This window comes from Squalius cephalus (genome assembly GCF_949319135.1).
Source record: "Squalius cephalus genome assembly, chromosome: 19".
In the NCBI taxonomy this organism is placed as follows: domain Eukaryota; kingdom Metazoa; phylum Chordata; class Actinopteri; order Cypriniformes; family Leuciscidae; genus Squalius; species Squalius cephalus.
The window spans coordinates 9991848-10016016 of NC_137140.1; the positions used below are offsets into that span (position 1 = coordinate 9991848).

Below are 24169 nucleotides of genomic sequence, written 5' to 3' on the forward strand. Positions count from 1 at the left end.
GAAGGATGCTTGAGGTTTAAACCTGAGCACACGTACAGTAACTTACATCTCCAAGAAGATATCTGTTAAAATATGCTTTTAAACAATAAATGCTTTTCAAATAAAGTCCTCTTTAAAGTTGGCATGAAAATACATCAGCCTCATACAGATAAATAACTTTGAGTACGTGGTGACTTTTATTATGACAGAAGACTCTTATCGCTAACACTTCGGCATCACATGACACTGATTGAAGATGGCTACAGTTCAGTGGTAAGAAATGTTTACATTTTAAAACGTTTTTGACGCTATCAAACTCGCGACGTAAAATTAATGAATAGAGGAATAATGAAGAATATGCACATTGTAATATATCTGTACTAGCGATAAAACATTACTGTAGACTAGAGGGAGGTGTAGTGTTATGACAGCACAGTGATGCAATTTTGATACTTCCATGAAACTGAGTGAGTAGGCTACACATAGACAGTACTTGAAGCTATTGCAAAGAATATTATGGTATTGTATTTGTACCATGATAACACCACGTTTTGGTCATTATGTCCATCAATCAAACACATCAATGCTATTATGGTGATATGTCCAGAAACACAGTCTACCTCTTGCACAATTTATTGTACTTCAGTCACATCTAGCATTGACATGATTATCAATATGAGTATGACAGCTTTATGTGTGTTTTGCACAGGCACTCTCGGGGCCGTAAATATGAGAGTGAATGGCAGGGGTGTCGTTTGGAGCGTTCAGCAGTGGAGTTCAGTGACTATCATCCACTCAAAGCCATCACGGTACACCCACAGTTCTCATAAATACTCATGTTTTATTTAAAATAATACTGTTCGCTTATTATTACAGATTTAGTCCTCTTTGAGTGAACAGCATTTGAGTATGTTTTTTTTATTTTTTATTTAACCTTTATTTAACCAGAAAAGAGCTCTCTGAGATTAAAAATCTCTTTCACAGGAGTGTCCTGGCCAAAATGTGCAGCAATACATTCAGTTCCATCACAGATAAACATCACACAAACAGATTAGAAAAAAAAAAAAAAAAAAAACACTTAAAAGCTTAAAGACATCAGTGTGTCATTAATGATGTTGATCATTAATACTTTGGAAACTTTTTTGTATATTGTTTAAATAATTCCATATATATATTTTCTTTTCATTTCTATTATCTTACTTGTTTGAGTGTCTATCTGTTCTACACAATCCATTAACTGAAGTCTAATAATGCAGCTGTGTAATAATTATAATAATGCTTCAGTGTATCCTTGACCAAATCACCAAACCGCTGGTTGCTCAGAGAAGGCTGAATGTGTAATAAGTGAATTGTAAAATGCATTGGACAAAAGTAACTTCATGAACAGGTTATTTCAGTCATAAGTTTGGTAAATAAGTGTCTTCTTTTCAGGTGACAGATTCTAAATCTCGACGTGGGGGGCGGAAAGGCAGCACCTCCTCTACATCTTCTTCCTCTAGTTCTGTGGTTCTGGATCCACTCAGCTCAATGCTTGATGGGACCGACCCACTGTCTCTCTTCGCTGCGGCATCTGAGACCCCAACTCTCCCACACAGCATCTCTGCTGGGGTAAAATTCACAAACCTCACACACATACACACACCAGTAGGAGTATTATTAAAATCATTATGTGCACTACTTGTACCCCTATAAAAAAGCACGTGTGTAGTGGTAGTATCGGATGGAAATACCATAGTACTCACAGTACATACATACCATGGAATTCAATGATTACTATATAAACGTTTCAAAGGTACTTCAAAGAATCCCATGGTATTATTGAGTATCACTGAATTTTAATCAGTTCTAGAGCAGGTCGGGCAGGATGAGATCTAGCGGTTTGGGTTCCACACAGTTAATCCAGAAGTTAGTGCAGCTGGCTTGGTACTGGTGAACTCCATACATGAGGTTGAAGTTGTCCGTCTCCGAATTAAAGGCCTTTCTGTGTGAATCCACATTGAGCAGACACTCTCCGTATGCCAGTTCTTTGGCATTGCTAATGCCGTGCCTCAATATACAGGAGGAGAAGTCCAGTGAGCTCACATCAGAGGTTTGCCAGCGACATGAAGCACATCAGGTTGTTCCACACACTGATGTCTTTAAGCAGCTTCTATAGTTTAAAGAGACATCCACTCATGCATTGTGTTTGTGCATTTTGAGGGCAGAGCAATTGAGGGTTTGTTTTTGGGTTGATTTCAAATATCAACAGTGTTTCTCAGAAATCACTTACTGCACCTTTATTTTTGTACATAAATTGGAATTTATATTTAATTTATATTTGTATATATAATATGTTTGTATATTGGAAGTAGTCCCATTATCTGTTGATAGTTAAAATGATGTGCCTGTTCCCCTTCTATGTTCCTCTTCTCCTGTGGTGAATTATCTGATCTATAAAACAACTGAATATTGTCATTTATGTTTATATTTTCAATAATTATTTTGTATATATTTACTAACTGAGGCAATCCAGATGTTGTTGTTTTTTTGTATGTAAATGTGCCTTCGGTTGTCCTACATTGGTTACTGTTTTATGCTTTTGTGTTTGTTAATATAACTTTACAATTCTAAATAATACATACAAAATAATCATGTGTCTGTGAACACGCATCAAACGTTTGTTAAATATGGTCTTATTCACTTTTTACTATTTTGTTTTAGGAGTTGGGGCGGAAACGGCTGGAGAAGGAGGAGGAAGTGGGCTTAGACTTTGAGCCGTGGTCATCTAAACGTGGAGAGATCCTGTCTAGATTCACCACCACTGAGAAACTGTCTATAGTAGGTGCATCAGTTTACAGCTCTGACTCATCCTGTGAGTTTTCACTTTTGACAGACATTAATGAAGCTTTTATTTCTCTTACAGAACCTCTTCATGGGTTCAGACAAGAGTGAGTTCATCGGTTTTGAAGACTCTTTTTATTTGTTCTTGGTTTGTAGCTGTTCTAGTTGTTGTTATTCCAGGTGGCTTGACAGCTCAAAGTCAAATCCTCATTAATTAACCCTCGTCTAAGTCAATTAATTTTATTTTATTTTATTTTACATTTTTAATAAATAATTGAGGATTGGTGAGAGGAATTACGAGATGAGCCGTGTGCGTTACGAGCACCTCCCGACCTCCTGATAATGTTTAAACATGCCTAAATAATTCGGGGATAATATAATAATAATAAATAATATAGGCTGTCCCTGTTGCCAAATCATACACAACCACGTCACATAGGCTAGATTGATTAGGCTTTATTGACCCATCCTGACCAGTGCTGAGATACTAACATATCACATAACAGTGGCATCAGCAACATTCTGTACAATATTTTTTACACATTTAATAGTTTGACTTGTGTTAAGGTAAAGCATCCAGTCCCAGCTCAGCCGTGTCAGAGAAGGTGCGCACTCGTCTGGAAGAGCTGGACGACTTAGAGGAGGTGGGTCTCATCCGGAGAAGCCTTGTGCTTTAATGTCTTTGCTAGACGTGTTTATGAATGTGCTGTGTGTATTGTGTGTGCTCAGGGCTCACAGAGGGAGCTGTTGAACCTGTCCCAGCAGGACTATGTGAACCGCATTGAAGAGCTCAACCAGTCTCTGAAGGAGGCCTGGGGTTCAGACCAGAAAGTCAAAGCCCTGAAAATCGTCATCCAGGTGTGAGGACGGTGAACGCACAAACCAACAGTGCGCACTCAAATGACATTTTAAAGGGGCCATGACATGAGAAATCAAATTTGCCTTGATCATATGACATATAAGAGGTCTTTGAACTAATAAACATCCTACAAGTTTCATAGCTTAAAACTTCCTCCTCATTATAAACAAAAGGAATTTTTTAATCAAGCACCCAAAACGGCTCGTTTTGATATTGCGGGATATGTGATGTCACACGGGCCAATACATTTGCATATGACTGCCTCCAGAGCAAGACATTGACGAATAGTTATACATCATCACACCATAGGCCCCGCCCACTGGCATTCAATCGCTTAACGGCTGACATTTGCCTACACTGGATGTGAGCATTGTGACGTGTCAAAAGCAAATAGAACCCATTATAATCAATGACGCTGTCTACACTGGATACAGTATACATATGCACATTCTCTTTCTGACATATCCACACTCTAGAGTCTGTCATCAACAGGATAAATGGAAGAGTGAAAGAAGTGTCCAATTTAAGCTGCTCGTTTGCGTCTATGTACAGACTTCAGAAGGATCCCAGCGTAGGAAACAAGTGGTTAGTTTATTTTAGTGGCGTCCCGGATCGCGTTGGAGGATTATATGTTTGTTTGGAGCATTTTGTTTGGTAAATGAGGCACAGTGTAATGGAGAGTTTGCAGATGATTTCATAATACATGTCATAGTACATGATTTCATAATGCTTTGTCTGTAAATGACGGATTTATATGGATATGTTTCTAGAACACTTACTCATTCACGTTTCCTATGCAATGATGTTAGCCAATCATAACAGTGGCTGTTTACTGACAAGCCTTAAAGGAACTGCCCCTTAAAAACGGATCAGGTCAGAATGAAGGTTAAAATAATAGTTTTTCTATTATTAACTTTGATTATATACACATTTCTGGTCTTGTGGATGAAATTATCAGTGCATGTTATTCAAAAGAAAGAAAAAAAGATCATAATCTCTATCAAAATGTAATAACTTTTCCTCTTATTATTTTTGTGTCTCAGTGCTCCAAGCTGCTCTCTGATACATCAGTAATTCAGTTCTACCCGAGCAAGTTTGTTCTCATCACAGATATCCTGGACACCTTTGGTAAGAGTTGCTCATGATAATAATCTTTTTGATTGTTCTAGTGTTATCAAAAATATCAATATTTCGATATGTATCGATACTGAAAAATAAGAAACATTTCCAATACTGCTTTTCTGCAGTATCGGTACACCGATAACAGCTGCACGTTGCCTTCTTTTTCTTGGCTTTTTGTGTTTAAACGCCCAAATACATACAAAATGATGTCAAAATGCCTGTCTTAATGAGTTTTCAGGTATCAGTTTTGGAGCGTAAATAGTTAGCATGTCGTGTAACAGTATATTAGATCCGCGCATTAGCTCTTAAAGTGACAGCAACCTAATAAACCTTCTGCTGTCTGTCATGTTAATAAAGAAAATACAAAGAGAAAATCACTCGTTGCTCTTGACTGAATGACTTTTGTAACTTTAATTGTAAGCATTAGTCTGTATTTAATTTTTACAATAAAAACTATCCGGTGTTATTTTACATTTGATTACTTTAATTTCTGCAGTATTTCTACTACATAGTACTGTTAGACCCAGCTTAAAGCCATGTTCATTTCATTTGTCTCTTTATTCAATTGAATTTATTTGTGCTATCATTTTCAATTTGTTTGTGTTCTTATTTTGTTCTTTATTTTGTTCTTATTGACTGTTTACTTGTCTTCTTTTGTAAATCTAGTTCAACGATTCAAATAAAGCCTCCCTGTGCTGTTTGTAAGCTATTACAACAAAATTGCCCAAATTACAAAAAAGTATGAGGAGATAACAAATTATCTGTATGGCGATATATATGGACATTTTCCCTGTTGTATCGAATATCAATATTTTTCAAGTTATTGCATCGAAGTTGAAAATTCCAGTATCGTGACAACACTAGATTTTTGCAGCAATAGTTTCTTCATAAATAAGCAAAATTCTTTTGATTTAGATTTGTCAGTGCTGATAAACACCAGCAATAATTTTAGGTCAAGATGAAAATTGTGTTTAAAAGCCGCAAGATAAAAGGAAAATGTCTGTCCTTTGCTCCTGATGATGTCATGTGTGTTGCAGGTGGTCTGGTGTATGACAGGATCTTGACCATGTGTGCTGACCCTCATCCTTTACCAGGTAAAATAATATGCATCAAGCTCAGCATGTTCTTTTAGCATCTCTGACATTTTCTATTGATTTTCCTATTAATGTCGTTCTCAGAATCGTTCTCCGCTGATGAAGTGAATGACACAGCCAAAGAGACGTGTCTCAACTGGTTCTTTAAAATCGCCTCCATCAGAGAGCTTGTCCCTCGATTGTATCTGCTCAACATGATTCCAGATTCTTATTCCAGTATTTAAGCCTGTTCCAAAAATCCATTTTAAAGCTAAAAATGATAAATGAAATAAGTGTGTTAAAACAAACAGCAATGTTTTAAAAGCACCAGTATTTATACTGTTTAGAGAGTTATCATGTTTTAGTTATTAACCCTGTAAAGCCTGACATGTGAAATAATAGAATAATCAAACATTTAAAAAAAAAAAAAAGGTTCAACCTTTTTGACAAAATCTTCAAAAACATGCACATTTTTGTTGAGAGTTATATTTGATACATCAGGCTTTGTATGGCTCATAGTGTATGTTAAAGGAGAATATGAAGCTCTAATACTTAATGAGGGAAAAAACACCTCAGTGTTATTTGGTGCAGTTGCTGATATATATATATGGCCAAAAGGTAAGATGAAATTCTGATAGCTTGTAGTGAAAATCAATTAGATCTTTTTAATTGTATAGCAGTCTACTTCCATAAAATGCATATAAATAACAACTGTCACTCTATATCTGCCAATAATATGTTAGTATGATATTTAAATGCTTATTTTTATGATCAAAGCTTTAGTTTTTATTGAGGGGCCAAAACATGTAATGCAATGCAATGATTGAGAGATGTACAAATAAACATTCCTCAAAAGCCTGATGTATCATATTTGATACATTTTAGCATTATACATATATATATATATATATATATATATATATGTACAACAACCTGAAGGTGGATACATTTATAGAATTAGATTAAAAGGCCTTTATATTTGCTAAAATAGGATAAAATATCAACCAGACGACAGAAGACATGTATTAGGCTGTGTACAACAGGTTTTTCACCAAAGTTTTGATCATGTTGATAATTTAAAGGCCTTTGCGTTTCACATTTTATACAGTAGGCTTTATAGGGTTGAACTGGTTTTCGAGAAAGTTTTGAAAGATTGAAAAAAATACCATAAATATGAATTTTAACCTTAAAGTGTAATAGTGAGCCTTGACTTTAGCGCAGATATGTTGAAGCTGCTCTTCTGAAATGCAACCGCTTCTTGACTAAGTCGTAAGTATCTGAGCAATGCTCCTCTTCTGTTCATGCAGGCGGGTAGTTTTCTAGGTCTGATGTCCTCTCTCTGTCCTTCAGTGGGATTCAGGAGACGCTGCAGAGACTGACAGCGATGATCAGAGGAATAGGAGATCCGCTGGTGGCTGTATATGCACGGGCGTATCTATGCAGGGTGAGAAGAATAAAGCGCTCTGATCGTATTTTGCTGTATTTTTGCAAGTGGTGGGAGAAATGAAGCTTTTCTTAACTAATTGAACCAATTGCTGTGCAAAATGATTCACTGTTTGGAAGCACTCGAAACGCCACACGCTGGTGACATCTGCTGCTCAGAACGATGTAAATGCAGCAATAATTCAAACATGCATAAAAAACACCTTTTACAGACCTAAAAGTGTAAATTTTTTACAAATGCAATTTCACAAATCATGTAATACCTTTAAATATGAAGTGAATTATATAATGTTATTGGTAACACTTTACAATGAGGTTCATTAGTTAACATTTGTTAATGTATTAACTAACATTAACTACCAATGAGTAAGACATTTGTTACAGCATTCATTAATCTTTGTTAACGTTAGTTAATAAAAATACAGCTGTTCATTGTTTGTTCACAGTGCATTAACTAATGTTAACAAATACAACCTTTGATTTTAATAATGTATTAGTAAATGTTGAAATGAATATGAACAAAGATTAATAAATGCTGAAGAAGTATTGTTCATTCTTAGTTCATGTTAACTAAGGCAGTTTACTAATGTTAACTAGTGACCCTTATTGTAAAGTGTTACCATGTTATTTTATTAAATTGTAGGGTGTGTTTTGTTTTTGGAGAGCTTGGTTAATCAGGCCAATAATAGACTATTAACTACAACTCTTTATTTTTTATTGATACAAATGTGTCATTAAATGTAAAAAAAAAATTGATCTGAGATCCAAGGTAAAAACCATACAGACACTAGTTCATGGGTTCACAGAGATCATCACACTTTGGCGGCGAACCATGATGTAATGAACCTTTGTTTCATGTGAAATCATGTGACAATTTGGTACGCACTCTGAATCACTGGTTCGAAACAAAAGATTTCGAAGCTTCTCAATGCAGTTTCGAAAACTAATTTAAAAAAGGTTTCAAGTATGACAACTTCTTTTTCACTATAGGACAGGAGTGCAAATCTCAGTTCCTGGAGGGCCACAGCCCTGCAGACTTTAGCTTCAAAACCTAATAAAACACGCCTGATCTAGCTAACCAAGTCCTTCAGGGTTATTTGAAAACTACAGGTGTGTGTGTTGGAACTAAACTCTGCAGAGTTTTACACCCCTGCTATATGAAGTGGTGTTTCATAAGCCGCTTTTCCACCGCTGTTGCGTCACCAAGGCAATGACTGATGCATTTGTATTACATTCCATAGAGCTCCGTAATCAGCCCCACAGTGGAAAATGAAACCGTTTCCGTACCGGCTGGGCCGGATCGGCACGGAATGGAACGGTTAAGCAATAAGAACGGTTTGGGCCAATGGTGGAAAAGTGGCTGCACTTTCAATTTTTACATGGTGATAATAAAACAAGCAAAAACCCTGTAGATTGAAATTGAAGTATATTGTAGAGACTCTAGCTATCTATCTTTCCCTCAGGTTGGGATGGAGGTGGCGCCGCATCTGAAGGACAGTCTCAATAAGAATTTCTTCGACCTTTTGGCCTCGTTCCGTCAAATTCATGGTGAAAGTGTGCAGAATCAGCTGGGGCTGCAACGGGTGGAGATTCCCATCTATCTGACCCTCTATTCTCCTGCCATTCACTGGATCCTGCAGTGTGTGGCATACAGAGCACCAGAGGTACATACACACACTCCACTCAGAGGAAATGCCTGACTGATTGTTTACTTTGTATTAATCCTACCTTGCATTCAAAGTCAGATGTGGAATATTCCTACTTGATAACTCGTACTTCCACCCATAAAAGAGTTCCATTAAATGCTTGTAAGATAATGTATAAGAAAACCTTATGACAGTGCTACCATTAGCTTTGCAGATATTGATCAACAAACATGTCTCCTAGCAAATTGTGCAGTGCTCGCATTTGTTTTGCAGATGTACAATTATAAACAAAGAAGACAACCTGTTTCTGCAAACATTTGCTAATGATTTTATTATCATGTACTGTAGAAACAATGTTTATGTGACACCATGTTCAGTTGCCGCATCTCAGAAAATTGAAAGTGGTATATTTATGAGAAAGTATTTTATGAGAAAGCAAAAATATGAATTGTAACTAGTGATGAACAGAAATGAATTTTTTTACCAAAATCTAAATTAAAGTATTAATTTAGCCGAAACTTTTAAATAGTTTATTTAATAATCAACACAAAAACTTTTTGTATATAAACATTTCAATTGCATATAAGTCAGTTTTATATAAACTTTGTATTGATATAATTAGGTTTCTACTCCAATTTAATGTTAAAATATAAATATTTAAACAGTGGCTGCTGTTGACAATGAGAATGAGGGTGAATTTGAGTTTGTTCATTCAAAAGTAGACATTTCAAACTTTCTATAGATATATTCCTCATGTCTGTGAGGCAAGTATATGCTGCGTTCTGGTGAATTTTTATGATGTGCTTAAGTTCACTGAGACCGAGACGGCAGACTTTTCATTATTTTACAAAAGCACAACGTTTTGTTTTTGTGAGTTTACAGAAATAAAAGTAGACCCTTTACAGTTTGCTTTACTCTTATCTGTATGAACAAAATTGATGGAGTATGTTAAGTTAAATGCAGTGATCGTGCCAGCACCTGAATGTCATGCAGTAAGCGCGCTCTCCACACAAACACTTGAATCATTTCCTAATAATAGCACCATTTATCTAGGTTAACATTAGAGTGAGCATTTTTACAATTTTCCTGCAGCTAACCAGCTAATAAAATTTTGGTCGACCAAGCCTCTTCTAGTTGACAAATGGTTAGTTGTGCCACCTCAGCAGTGTAAAGATTGCGTTTGTCGATGTTGATCATCTGCATGTCGCTAGTCTCTGTACTGTGAGTGTGAAGTCGCTTGCTGTCGCTCTAATGCTATTGGTAGACTGCACGTCTGGCCATACCTTTAGGAAATGCAATCACAATGGATATATGAAACTAAGATCTCATTCTAATTTGACTAGGAATAAGACTTAAAATAATTAAAAGTAGCATTCTGCTGTTGGAGAGTGTTGTATATAAACTACAGCTGTGCTCAGTGCATTAAATCATTAACCAGATTAGCGATCGATCAATCAAATTAAACTCACTCATACTGTTCAAAATTACTAAAACGTCATTGCAATCAATTTTCTTGTCTCTAATAATCAACATAATGCAGGGGAAACTGTAAAATGAACTGCAGCAGTGCTAAACTGTTCACTGCATCATATAATTAACAACACAAACTATCAATGTATGAATCAAACTCACAAGACTGCCGACAGTTTCTTTTCCACGCATCATTTTATTAAATCCATGTATGTGTTTACAGTCAGATAATATAAAACAGTGAAATCGCTCCGGAACTCTGTCCTGTCTTGCCTGCACTCGAGACGGTGATGTGAGCTTCACAGTCTTCACTCCTATTGGTTGTCGCTCGTGAAAGTCGCTGCTCATTTGCATAAAGTTGAAATTTCTGAACTTTTGTCGCATGACTCCTGTTGCTTGACATGGCAACGGTCACTGTCGCTCGTGTCGCTGGTAGTCGCCAGCTCTCCATTGAAAATGAATGGGATCATGTCGCTTTGGCGCTGCGTGTCGCTGGAGGTGTGAATGGGGCTTAAGACGTTTGCACAGTACTGTATATTGCCCCTCAATGCAAACATTAATTTATAACTCTGCTGTGAACTTTCTAGTCAAAAAGTTTTGAAGTTGGTTTAAGTGTGTTGTTAGTTTTAGATCAAATAAACATCTTACAAATTTGTGAGACCCTTTCAGTGATTTTGATTACATGTGTTTGATCCATTTGTCTTTTAAAGGTTCTCCTAACAGAGATGATGGATAGATGCAAGAAGTTGGGCAACAAGTAAGATCTCTTCACTGAGGAACATTTTACAACTTAATATCTATGACCAAGAATAATGAAAATTAAGCTTGAGACTCATTATGAATAATGTCTTGTTTAGTCGCATTGGAATTTTGTTTTCTTCATCTTGTACTACTGCAGTATAGACCATAGAGCCAGACATTCTTGATAAATTAGTGATGTTTACTTAGGCATGTAATTAATTACTGAATTGGTTGTGATATGTGCACGAATGATGCCTCAAATCTGTCTTGTGGCTGAGAGTGACTAACGTTTTTGCTTAGCAGACGGACGAAAAAAAACAAAAAAAATTCCCATCGAGACCAGAATATCATAGATATTTGGTGATGGGCTCTTTTGACCTTTAAGCAGCCACCCAGAACAGCCTAGCATTGTGGTTATGACTTTTACATGGGCAAGCGTCTTTAGACAATGTAAAAATCTTGATTTTACAACTGCAGAATTTATGGTGTTTGAAATTGCAGTATTCATTTTTCCTATAGTGCTCTCCTGCTGAACTCTGTCATGTGGGCATTCCGGGCAGAATTTGTTGCAACGAGAGCAACAGACTTTATTGGCATGATCAAAGACTGTGATGAGGCTGGATTTCCCAAGGTGACAGACACACACACGCATACCAAACAGCACACAGGTCCAAAACACTTTGGTGAATATCAGTGTCTATGTCATAGTTTATTCTCATGATTCTCTCTGTTCTTCAGCACTTGCTGTTTGCGTCTCTGGGTCGCAGTCTGTCCTGTGCTGACCCTCCAGAGAGCGAAAGACTCTCCATACTCAATGAAGCCTGGAAGGTCATCACTAAAGTGCGCGGCCCAAGGGTAAACAACTGTGAATGTTTTAAAGCACACAGTATAAAAAAGGGAATCTGTAATAAGAATTAAATACAGATTTGAATAAAATGAAAATAAACATGTACTTAGTTACATCTGCATTAGTGGAATTGCATTGGCATCGAATGCAATTCCACTATTACATTTAACTGTATTTATCTGACTGTTATCAATTTTGTAGCAGTAAATTAGGAGGTGTCATATCGATCACAAGTTCAGTATGGAGTGCCGCAAGGCTCAGTACTAGGACCATTGCTTTTAACCCTACATGCTATGTGTGTTGTAAATGCCTGATAAAGTTCATGGGACCAAAACATTGTTAAATAAGTTGGGATAGTGAGCAGGATTTATTTTTCTAGTTTATTGCACCCTAGTTTATTGATTAAATTATTGGACCAATGCCTCCAAACATAACAACCTAGAATACTGTCTAACTCTTAATGGACGTTCTGTCAAGTCTTTGCCTTAACTTAGGAACCTGGGTATTTTATTTGATATCAATTTGTAATTTAAAAAGACACATTTCTTGCATTTGTGTTTGCGTTTTTCCATCTTCAAAATATCTTTAAATTATGACATATGCTCTCAATGTCAAATGCAAAAAAGTTAACTCATGCATTCATGACTCAAGCTATTGTCTAAAGCACTATATACCTGTAAATAAGGATGACTTGACTCAAATCCATTCACTGCTTTTTGTTTGTATTATGTCTATGACTCAGGATTACATCAACTGTGCTGAGATCTGGGTGGAGTTCACCTGCCGCCACTTCACAGTGAGTTATCTGCTCTATTTGCCTGAAGCATCAGGTGTTGCCAATCATTATTTGAGCAGAATTTTTAAAAACTTTTCAAATTTCTCTCTTGTAGAAACGGGAGGTGAACACGGTTCTTGCTGACATTATCAAACACATGACTCCAGACAGAGCTTTCGAGGATGCTTATCCACAGGTATGCAAAAAAACATATACAGTACACATGATGTTATATGTTGTTGATGTCGCCACAATTCATCCCCCTTCTTTTGTGTTCTCAGCTGCAGTCAGTGATAAACAAGATCCTTCCCTACTTCCATGACTTCTCTGTGCTCTTCTCTATGGTATGACCACAGCAATCATTTTTACATTTTTAATTTTATGGATCATGGTGGAAGAACAGAATGCTCTAATTTACCCCTTAAATGGTCTGTGAAATGGAAGAATAAGCTATATAAAGTTACCTAAAATTACATTTTAACAATCAACCTTTGAAAACAGTTTTTGGTGCTATATGGCTAAATTAAAATCTTAAAAAAAAAAAAAAAAAAAACTTTGTCAAAAAAAAAAAAAAAAGTTAAAACTTAGTTTACAGATCTATGTTTCAGTTGAGACTTGAAAATACATTCTACATACCAGGAAATAAATAGGCGTAGTTATTCAAATTAATGGTAATTATTTTTATGTTGTGTCATAATACTAATTGGATGAATTTCATTAAATTGTTGTCTCGCATATCTTTGAATTGCAATTCAGTAAATTGCATTCTTACTGTCTCAAAATAAACAATTTTACAGGAACTTTAAAAGAAAATATAATCTGTAATATAAAATGAACTAGTATGATCATAAAAGGATTTGTTTTTGCTGATGTATAGAGTTTTAATGATTGCAGGAGAAGTTTTTGCCCTTTCTGGACATGTTCCAGAAAGACAGTGTGAGGGTGGAGGTGTGTAAATCAATCATGGAGGTCTTTATCAAGTATGTTTTTCACTCACTATTCAATATTAAAAGTCCACTTCCTCTGTGTAGCTAAACAAGTGTTCAAATACTGGGAAGAGGATGGTTAGTGTTTATTCTAGTTGTAGTTACAAGGTTTCTCTCTTTTGTTTAGACACCAGCAGGAAGCAACGAGAGACCCCGTCATTCTCAATGCGTTGCTGCACATCTGTAAGACCATGCACGACTCTGTCAAGTGAGTGAGATATATATTAATGCGTCTCACTATTAATGCAGAATAAGAGAGTGTTACATTGATGTGTTTGCATGTGGTCTTTGTGTTGTAGTGCTCTAACTCTAGATGATGAGAGAAGATCTCTGGCTCTTCTGATCAACGGATTTATTCGTATGGTGAGTCCCTGTCCTACAATGCTGTATATCAGTTCTAAAAAAAAAAAAAATCCTATTTGCATGAACTGGAAGCTACTGTCAAAAATATGAACTGGCATCATGTCATGTCAAGCCAAAATGTTTAAATTTGTTATTTTCTAGTAACCACCTACTGCATCTTGAACAATGAGATGATCTGGGTTATAAACATGCATCAAGAGCTGTGCCATTTCATCAAAATTTAAATATACAAAGATTATATTTTGTAATGCAAAAAAATAAATAGTGATATACACTCACCTAAAGGATTATTAAGAACACCATACTAATACTGTGTTTGACCCCCTTTCGCCTTCAGAACTGCCTTAATTCTACGTGGCATTGATTCAACAAGGTGCTGAAAGCATTCTTTAGAAATGTTGGCCCATATTGATTGGATAGCATCTTGCAGTTGATGGAGATTTGTGGGATGCACATCCAGAGCACGAAGCTCCCATTCCACCACATCCCAAAGATGCTCTATTGGGTTGAGATCTGGTGACTGTGGGGGCCATTTTAGTACAGTGAACTCAGTGTCATGTTCAAGAAACCAATTTGAAATGATTCGAGCTTTGTGACATGGTGCATTATCCTGCTGGAAGTAGCCATCAGAGGATGGGTACATGGTGGTCATAAAGGGATGGACATGGTCAGAAACAATGCTCAGGTAGGCCGTGGCATTTAAACGATGCCCAATTGGCACTAAGGGGCCTAAAGTGTGCCAAGAAAACATCCCCCACACCATTACACCACCACCACCAGCCTGCACAGTGGTAACAAGGCATGATGGATCCATGTTCTCATTCTGTTTATGCCAAATTCTGACTCTACCATCTGAATGTCTCAACAGAAATCGAGACTCATCAGACCAGGCAACATTTTTCCAGTTTTCAACTGTCCAATTTTGGTGAGCTCGTGCAAATTGTAGCCTCTTGTTCCTATTTGTAGTGGAGATGAGTGGTACCCGGTGGGGTCTTCTGCTGTTGTAGCCCATCCGCCTCAAGGTTGTGCGTGTTGTGGTTTCACAAATGCTTTGCTGCATACCTCGGTTGTAACGAGTGGTTATTTCAGTCAAAGTTGCTCTTCTATCAGCTTGAATCAGTCGGCCCATTCTCCTCTGACCTCTAGCATCAACAAGGCATTTTCGCCCACAGGACTGCCGCATACTGGATGTTTTTCCCTTTTCACACCATTCTTTGTAAACCCTAGAAATGGTTGTGCGTGAAAATCCCAGTAACTGAGCAGATTGTGAAATACTCAGACCGGCCCGTCTGGCACCAACAACCATGCCACGCTCAAAATTGCTTAAATCACCTTTCTTTCCCATTCTGACATTCAGTTTGGAGTTCAGGAGATTGTCTTGACCAGGACCACACCCCTAAATGCATTGAAGCAACTGCCATGTGATTGGTTGATTAGATAATTGCATTAATGAGAAATTGAACAGGTGTTCCTAATAATCCTTTAGGTGAGTGTATAATAGTGGTGCAACGGATCATCATTGATCCGTGATCCGTTCGGATCAATATCTTCGGTTCGGCACACACGTGATCCGCGGATTAATTTAGGAAAAAAAAAAAAAGTTGTGCGCATGTTCAGTCCACACACAGCGTGGTCATGGCGAGCGGAGGAACGGAGGAGCTTGAACGCCCCGCGTCATTTAAATCCCCTGTATGGGAGCATTTTGGCTTCCCTGGAACACGCGTCTATTTCGCTTCAAACGCTCGCTTTATCATTATACGCGCGCGGCGCGTCCTATTCGCTTTGGACGCGCGAAAGGATTCAAACTGTTCAAGCATCGAACTAGACGCGAATTTGACGCTCTATTCGCGTATGGTGTGAACGCAGCAAAATGAACAGGCTGCGATGTATGCTGGAATGTGTGTGTCAGAGAGAGAGAGAGAGAGAGAGAGGCACGGGCGCGATCGAACAATCACACACACACACACACACACACACACACATGCTGTTTAAAAGCAAAAATTATCTCATCTTTTGGACATTCATCATATTGCATTGGTTTTCATTTCTTGTCCTCAAACAGAGTAATCTGTTTATTTTGAAGTTACACATTCTACATTGATTAAAAAAGAAAATCAAATGTGTTTTTAATGGTAGTATCATTTTATACAGAAATAAATGATTTATAATTCAGATGAGAATAACGTTAAAGTTAATTAAAATTTTAAGGAAACAAATATATTGATCTGAAATATAGCAAATTAATTTTAAATTCATTCAGGTAGCCTACAATTACCAAACATATCTCAAGGTCTTTTGAATAAAGGGTGGCAGTCTTTCATTATCAACTGTTGTTGTGGACTATACTGGAGAAGTATTTGTTCTCCATTTGAGTGAGATGTTTTTATGTGGCTAATTGAGCAAAGTGCTTCCATATATTTTATTATTAGTAGTATTAGTTCAAGAATAAAATAAAAATATCGGATTGATATCGGTATCGGCAAATAGCCAAAGCTGCGGCATCGGCATCGGTATCGTATCGGAAGTGAAAAAGTGGTATCGGGACATCCGTGGAAACACATCAAGCATGGCCACGCATTTGAAGCGACATCATCCCGGTGTTTCGCTGACAGGAGTGAAAACGAAGGCTGCTCAACATTGCACAATCAGACCGGGCTAAAACCATCACAAACGCTATCAGTGTGTTTATAGTCACGCTTCATGGAATGAACCCGTCGCGCTCCCACTGTTGATTTTATATATTTTAATTTAACAAAACTTGTTTATTTGTCTTTTTTTTTTTTTTTTTTTTTTTTGCTGATCCGAAAAATGATCCGATCCGTGACTCTGATCCGAGAAACGATCCGAACCGTGAGTTTTTTGATCCGTTGCACCCCTAGTGTATAATGACATTTTTAAAGTGCAAGTTTGCTGATTTTCAACCAACTTTGTATTGTTACACTGTTCGTAGTATATGGAAACGAACAATGGGCTCTAGGGCTTTCTTGAAAGCTAGATTGTACTTCCGCATTTTTGTGTCCCTGTCCATGCACAGTTGGATCGACAGAGGGTTGTTATTGTAAGAGAAGGTTCATCACTGAAAATTGTATCATACTTTGTCTACTTTTTAAACAGAATTTTGCTACAAATGGAACACTATGGCAACAGCCTTCTTAGTTGTACACAATGGCATTTTGCTTCGGGGGTTAGCTTCCTCTTCTTTCAAATTAACTGATGGAATGGCAGTTTTTTTACCCCCCCTAGGTTTGGCTTAAAACACTGTTTTTTTGTCATCAAGTTTGAAATGTTGACTACAAATACAAAAGTTTTTCAGCTTTTTCGTTGTGGCGTTCTCTTCAAATGTATGATTCTTTGCATCCTTTAGCCACTGCCCTCAACGCGCTGGAGTCTGCACAGGAAACCGAAAGAAACTCACTCCCACTAAATGTTTACTCTTTGAAATCTTGCACCCGGTAACAATACAGAACAACACCATTGTGACTGAAAGTTTACTACTTAAGCAAGATGGTATTTGACTCTGATCAAGCCTATCCAAAATGAGCAGACTGGAAGTGGCCTTGGATGGCAACATGCCCAGTGCATCATGGGTGTTAAATTTTTTCTACCTTCAATTTACCAGTGCTATAGTACCCCTTTAACTGGTACGGTCAGAGTCGGCATCTACAATATGACCTATACAGTCTTACTAACTTTTTTTGTATTTTGGTCCTTTGTTTCATTAGGTGTCTTTCGGGAGGGACTTTGAACAGCAGTTGAGTTTCTGTGTAGAAGCCCGAGCGACCTTCTGTAATCTAGAGCCCGTCATCATTCACCTGATACATGTGAGCACCCTTTGTCTTAAGCAAGTGTTATGTATTAAATCAGGGGTTCCCAACCTTTTCTGTCAGTCAAAACCCTTTAATGTCAGATATTTACTTGAAGCACCTCCTGAGATTTTATTTTCATATTTTAATAATTTAACAACACATCTGCATGTTCACACTTATCTGATGTTGGTCACATGACATCCAGGTAAACAAATAAAATATAGACTTTTTTTTTTTTTTAAATGTATGTTTTTATTATGATTTAATTATTAGCTTTAATCAACTCATGCATTTCTTTGAATTTAAGTTCAGTAAATTCCTCTTATTGTCATTCCAATTCAAATTCGAGTTTAACATCCTTTGGGACCAATTCAAATTTTGTCCATAATAATTTTACAGGAACTTTAAACGAAAATGTAATCAGTAATATAAAAGAGTCTCAGCTGCTAACTGATAAGCATGCCTTAACAATTGCTTATGATACAGAGGTTATTAAAAGAAACATTATTTGTATTAAGTCTTTTACCATATATTTTTAATGTCCTGTGTGTTTTATACTAGTAAACAAATTAAAAACTATTTGGAAAATGCTGTAAAGTCTAATCTGTTAGTGTAATGGAGCGCTGAGGAACTGAAATGAAGGTCTCTCTTACAGACGGTGAATCAGTTAGCCATGGAGACCAGACGTGTGATGAAAGGCAATCACTCACGTAAAACGGCTGCTTTTGTCAGGGTTGGTTTATTCTTTTTACAAAATATTAATGTGTGAATCTCATGAAAAACTTTTAAATAAAATAAATAAATCACTAAGATGTGTAAGGTAGTTATATAATTATATTTTTTCTGCATTACAGTAATGACAAGTGAAGGAAATGTGCTTAATTTTTATTAAATAATATAGTCTAATGTAGGTTTAATTTCCCTGTGTAAAATTTTTCTTTTTGGAGTGAAATGTGGACATTTTTGACAGGTTTGGTTGATTCCACCTAATAATGTTGGATCCAATCAAGTCACCTTTAATTATAAAGCGCTTCATACAATACAGATTGTTTCAAAGCAGCTTTACAGTAATAAACAGTAGAAAATAATGATCAATGATGCAAACCTCATCAAATATAAGATTCAAATTCTGCTGTAAAGCCGCTCTACAGAAGACAATGGTGTTGATTCAGTTCAATAACTGTAAAGTTCTTCAATTCTGAAATGAGTTCAATTCAGCTATCAGCAGCTTTACAGAAGACAAGAGTGTCATTATTCAGATCAATTCGGTTCAATGTTGATTCAGTTCAATAACTGTCGATATTGCTAAATTTATCAATTATGACATGAAGTAGAATCAGCTATAAAGCAGCTCTGCAGAAAACAGTGGTCATCATCGTTCAAGTTTTGTTCTCATCAAATAGTGTCAGTGCAATCAAATCGATAATATTACTGAATATTAAGTGCCTTTTAAATGACTTTATCCTGTTTTATCCTATAAGTGACTGAGCTTTTGCTGCCTCTTGTGTGTTGTCTATTTCCAGGCGTGTGCTGCCTACAGTTTCATCACTATTCCATCTCTCACGAGTATCTTTAGTCGTCTCAACCTATACCTGCTCTCTGGACAGGTAGCGCTGGCCAACCAGTGTCTGTCCCAGGGTGAGTGCTGGAGCCTCCCATACACAAAATATACCTTTTGTACATCCTTGTTCCTGCCTCTAATGGAGAATGAGGATTTAAAAGACCCTTCATTCAAAACTTTGGAATCTTTAAGATTTGATTAATGTTTTTGAAAGAAGTCTCTTCGGCTCTCCAAGGAAATACAGTCACAATGGTAATATTGTGTAATACTATTACAATTTAAAATAACTCTACTATTTTAACATATTTTAAAATGTAATTTATTCCCTTAATAAAGGCCCTTTCACACCAAAGACGACAACTATAACGATAAATATGTAGTTTTAAAAATGGATTTAAATGTAAATGAATAGCAGACTTTTTTTTCTAGATGATGAATGATAAAAGCACTGACAGCCAATCAGAATCCATCCTGCTTTAAAGATTTAAAGCGGCACGCGACAGAACTGCAGTGCGTGCTTAGAACACTAATATAGTTATCGTTATAGCTCTCTTAATGAAATTGCCATCACAGGAGTACATTTTAGAATATATAAAAATAGAAATCAATTATTTTCGGGGCTGTTTACACGACTACAGCGTTTTGGGTGCCTGAAAACGCAAACTTTTGAAAACAGGTTTCTAAGTGCACGTTTTTGAGAGCGGTCTCTGTCTAAATGACAAAAACGCGAATCTCTGAAGACGATGACGTCACGCACATGCGTATTACGTGTTCAGTCTATAGTGTTTCATCGCCATCTAATGGCCTGGCAGCAGAATACAGCGTTTTTAGTCGTTTTCGCGGATCCGTGTCAATGGGGATTGTTTTAATGGTGTCGTCTGTACACGGAAAACTCAAAAAAAACAATAACTCCATTTTAAGCAAATCGTTGTCGTGTAAACGTAGCCTTAAATTGTAGTGATGTTTCGCAGTATTACTGTATGTTTTTTTATCAAATAAATGCAGCCATGGTGAGCAAAAGAGATTTCTTTCAAAAACACTATAAAATCTTAGCCTGGGTTTCCCCATGCTGCCTTGAGCGCAGCGCGATTTTATTCACGCTGCTAGGCAGCCTGGATACCATGGACCAGATTTTCGCCTCAGCGAGGGGACCAATCACAGAACGGGGAGAGAGCAGCAAGACGATGACGACGTCTATGCGACACACTGAAGCAGTTTGTTTATATCTATGGATCCAACATGGAATCAGACGCGAAGTTACCTTTCGATGCAGCCTTAGATAGTGTTCTAAGTAGTTTAGAACGCAAGTTTATTTCGTCTTCTTCCTCGTCGAATTTCTGTCGCTCTACATTCGTCATCTGGTATAATTGAAACGATTGGCTATGAGCTACGTAGAGGCGCATTTGATAGACATTCGTAGCGCCCAATAAACGGCTCTGGGCATTCGTAAACCACGCCTCAAATACGAGAAAATGAACATGTGGTTCCCAGACCACGTCTCAATGAGAAGAGGTCTGACGTTAGCCAGGCTAATAAAATCTTGAAGACTGCCAACTTTTGAATGGTAGTGTACAAAACTGACCTCAGATCAGTTTCAGAGAGCAGCCTCTACCATGATTGACCAAGACTGGGTGTGATATTATGGATTTGATATGAACTGAGAAAATGTTTGAGAAAAATTCATTTCTGCTTCCATTTCTCAGCGGACGCATTTCTAAAGGCAGCGGTCAGTATTTTGCCAGAAGTCCCGCGTACCATCAGCATTGAGGGAAAACAGCGATCATCGGAGCCCTTCTTTCTCGAATTCATTAACAACTTCCTCTCCACACTGCTCGTAGTGCCGGTAATATATGCGTAAACATTTGCAGGAATGTAGCCTTGTCTCTAGTGCATATCTGAGCGCCATTGTTCAATATCTCTCTAGGACCATCCGGAGCAGGGTGTGCTGTATCTGGTGCGAGGGCTCTTGAATATGGTGCAGGACTACACCTGGGAGGACAACAGTGATGCCAAGGTCCGCGTCTACATCAGTGCTTTACCATTGCTAGCAGCAATGAGCCAGGAAAGCTATCTCTACACCATTCCTAAAGGTACCGCACTGAATCAATGCAGAAAGCCACTCTAATAAACATCATCTTAAAGTCTTTCTGACGTTGAATTCTAAACGGAATCACTTTTGCTCTTGTTGCAGTGGATTCCAATGAAACCCTCTATGGAGGAGATCCCAAGTTCATCGCAGAGATCAACAAGTTGTGTGAGACTCTGATTGGTCAGGTTCTGGATCATTTAAAGACTCTGGGCCGAGATGAGGTGAGTATTAATCCAGGATACCGTGTCTCTAAAAAGTATCTGTAATCTTATAAATGTATGAATGTCCCCGCATTAGATAACAAAATATCATAGTATAATAGCTTGTTAGAATTTACATTTATAATGATCAAAATAAAAGAAAAAAGTAATGGAAATGTGCTTGCTGACAATGTACATTAGAGGGCGACCGATTTATAGTTTTTGCAGATTAATCGGTCGAAATGCTAATGTATGTGTATTGTACACATTATCATTATGGTACAATAAATCAAGGTCTGTGATGGTAACCTCTCACCTTTAATCTTAATACACCGATTTAAACAAACAAACCACCAAAGATTCACTTCTGATATGTGAAGATCCAGTGTGCTTTTATTTTTGGGGGTTGAGAGGAGATATTGCTATAAATATGAGCAATGTTAAGTATATCTTTATTTTAAACTCAGAATATCACACAAACCTGCAATAATTACATGTTAAATTACACAAATATAATATTTAATCTTACTTTATTAACCAGTGTCTTTGCTGCTGACCTTCGATGATCCAATTCAACCATACTAATAAGCACTTTTTTTTTTTTACAGTATGTGCACTTATGTGTATTTACAGTATTCTTACCTAAGAAAGTACTGGGTAATATAAGGTAACTACAGGGGTTACAATTAGGTTTAAGAGTAGTTCAGGTTTACAATTATTTAGGGAGTAACACAATGTTGTAATGCATTACTTTTAAAAGTAACTTTCCCCAACACTGTGTGTAATATTATTAATGTGTATGATTTTGCATGGCTGCATGTCTGATATGTTATATCTGTGCTGATGTGTGTGTGTGTGTAAGGGAGTGCGCAGGCAGGGCAGTCTGGCCTTCTCTCTGTTCGGCTGTCTGTTGGCTCACGGTGATCTACGGAACAACAAACTCAACCAGCTGGCTGTCAACCTGTGGAACCTCAGTCACAAACACGGCTTCTGTGAGACACGCACATCGGTGAGTCGAATGCACACACATGCGGTGACGTTCTGCTGCAAATATAATGCCTTGACCCACGTCTCTCGTCCTCTCCAGGTTCGGACTCTAGAGTACATCAAACATCAGGCACAGCTGGCTGACATGAGCCATCTCTCTGACATCACAGCACGTCTGTCTCTGCAGTCCCGAGCCTAACGCGTGACAGGCTGTCAGAAACCCTGAAACCATTACTAAAACTAACCAGTAGTTCAATCTATCAAAAATCTAGTCATGACCTATTCATATTTCTTATTGTCTGTGTCAGTTTGCACTTGTTTTTGTACAGTTTGTGTGCATAACATAGGAATTATGTCATAAAATACTCCAAATCATAATGCCTTGTTGATTTTGTTCAAGAACAGACAGGTTTGAGGACTTCAGGTTCAAAACTTCTTTGTTTCTCGGGATGAGTTTCTGTCAGAACTGGTTGGTCACAGAGCTTATTTTCTGCAATAATCCAAATCATGTAAAACTCCTACTTCTAGTTTAGCCCATAAAAATACATCACTGCAGCACCTCATCTGCTCCCATCTGGCATTGCATCCCAGACAGCAACATAGTGTCGGCCCAGATCTGGAACGCGTTAAATCCACGTACCAGATGTGGCCTGGATCTGGGCCGACATTATGTTGCTGTCTGGGATTGGTGTATTAACTAATGGCAAGATTTTTTAAAGTCTCCATTACCTATAACAGTATTCCAAAAAAACAACAAAAAAAAAAGTAGCTACTGGATATTGGTTGACATTGTTTACACAACCCAGGTGACATCATTCAAAAAGGAAATATTTAATTAGCATCAATTTGAGTTACTTTAATGAAGAAAAACAGGACACACTTATTTGTTACATCCACCTCTATCCTTTTATTACGTTCAATCACACGTCAGCAGAGAATGAAGCGGCCTCCTGGCGACCGATACATTTATAACAGCACATTCACACTTCAATCAACACAAACATGCATTCACCTACCCGCTCACGCAAATGTGTACGATGTGTGCTTTTCTCATCCTCACGCATACAATGTAACAGAAGTGGTGAATTGTCCCATCAAGGATACCGCAGTATCCCCGTTAAGATCTAACTGTGCGGACACACGAAACCAAGCCATGTTCGGATTTGAGCTATCATACTGAAGAATTTATCAAAGTATATTAGCATGGATTATAAGTTAAGAGCAACTGAATTACTTTTATTAATACATGGAGCAGCCGCCACCCTCTGTGGCAGGACAGGACCAGGGTCCCTCTCACAAACGAGGGTCCCTGACACCAAGAGCTCAGTAGAACTACAAATGGAGGGCGTTATAATTACATCTGAAGTGCGTCTGTTTCTGCTCGTTTATGAATTTTGTTCAA

General features: G+C 37.4%; 1 protein-coding gene across 3 annotated transcripts; it reads left to right on the top strand.

Moving 5' to 3' along the window:
* The first annotated feature begins 190 nt into the window (after nucleotides 1-190).
* vps35l (VPS35 endosomal protein sorting factor like) lies at nucleotides 191-23164 on the top strand. Of its 3 annotated transcripts, none has more exons than XM_079850706.1 (30): nucleotides 191-252; nucleotides 689-788; nucleotides 1411-1587; nucleotides 2680-2796; nucleotides 2882-2906; nucleotides 3367-3443; nucleotides 3529-3657; nucleotides 4702-4786; nucleotides 5818-5874; nucleotides 5959-6055; nucleotides 7075-7122; nucleotides 7204-7297; nucleotides 8760-8960; nucleotides 11123-11169; nucleotides 11673-11784; nucleotides 11892-12008; nucleotides 12743-12796; nucleotides 12891-12971; nucleotides 13057-13119; nucleotides 13670-13755; nucleotides 13889-13969; nucleotides 14061-14124; nucleotides 17847-17945; nucleotides 18586-18663; nucleotides 19454-19568; nucleotides 21195-21334; nucleotides 21416-21581; nucleotides 21683-21801; nucleotides 22643-22789; nucleotides 22868-23164. In XM_079850706.1, the coding sequence occupies exons 1-30, from the start codon at nucleotides 236-238 to the stop codon at nucleotides 22964-22966; spliced, it is 2892 nt and encodes a 963-aa protein (XP_079706832.1). In that variant the 5' UTR covers nucleotides 191-235; the 3' UTR covers nucleotides 22967-23164. The 3 variants fall into 3 exon arrangements, with proteins under 3 accessions (XP_079706832.1, XP_079706834.1, XP_079706833.1); XM_079850707.1 differs by lacking the exon at nucleotides 191-252 and adding an exon at nucleotides 327-446 and having other exon boundaries at nucleotides 22868-23163; XM_079850708.1 differs by lacking the exon at nucleotides 7075-7122 and having other exon boundaries at nucleotides 218-252; nucleotides 5959-6090; nucleotides 7161-7297; nucleotides 22868-23161.
* The last annotated feature ends 1005 nt before the right edge of the window (nucleotides 23165-24169 follow it).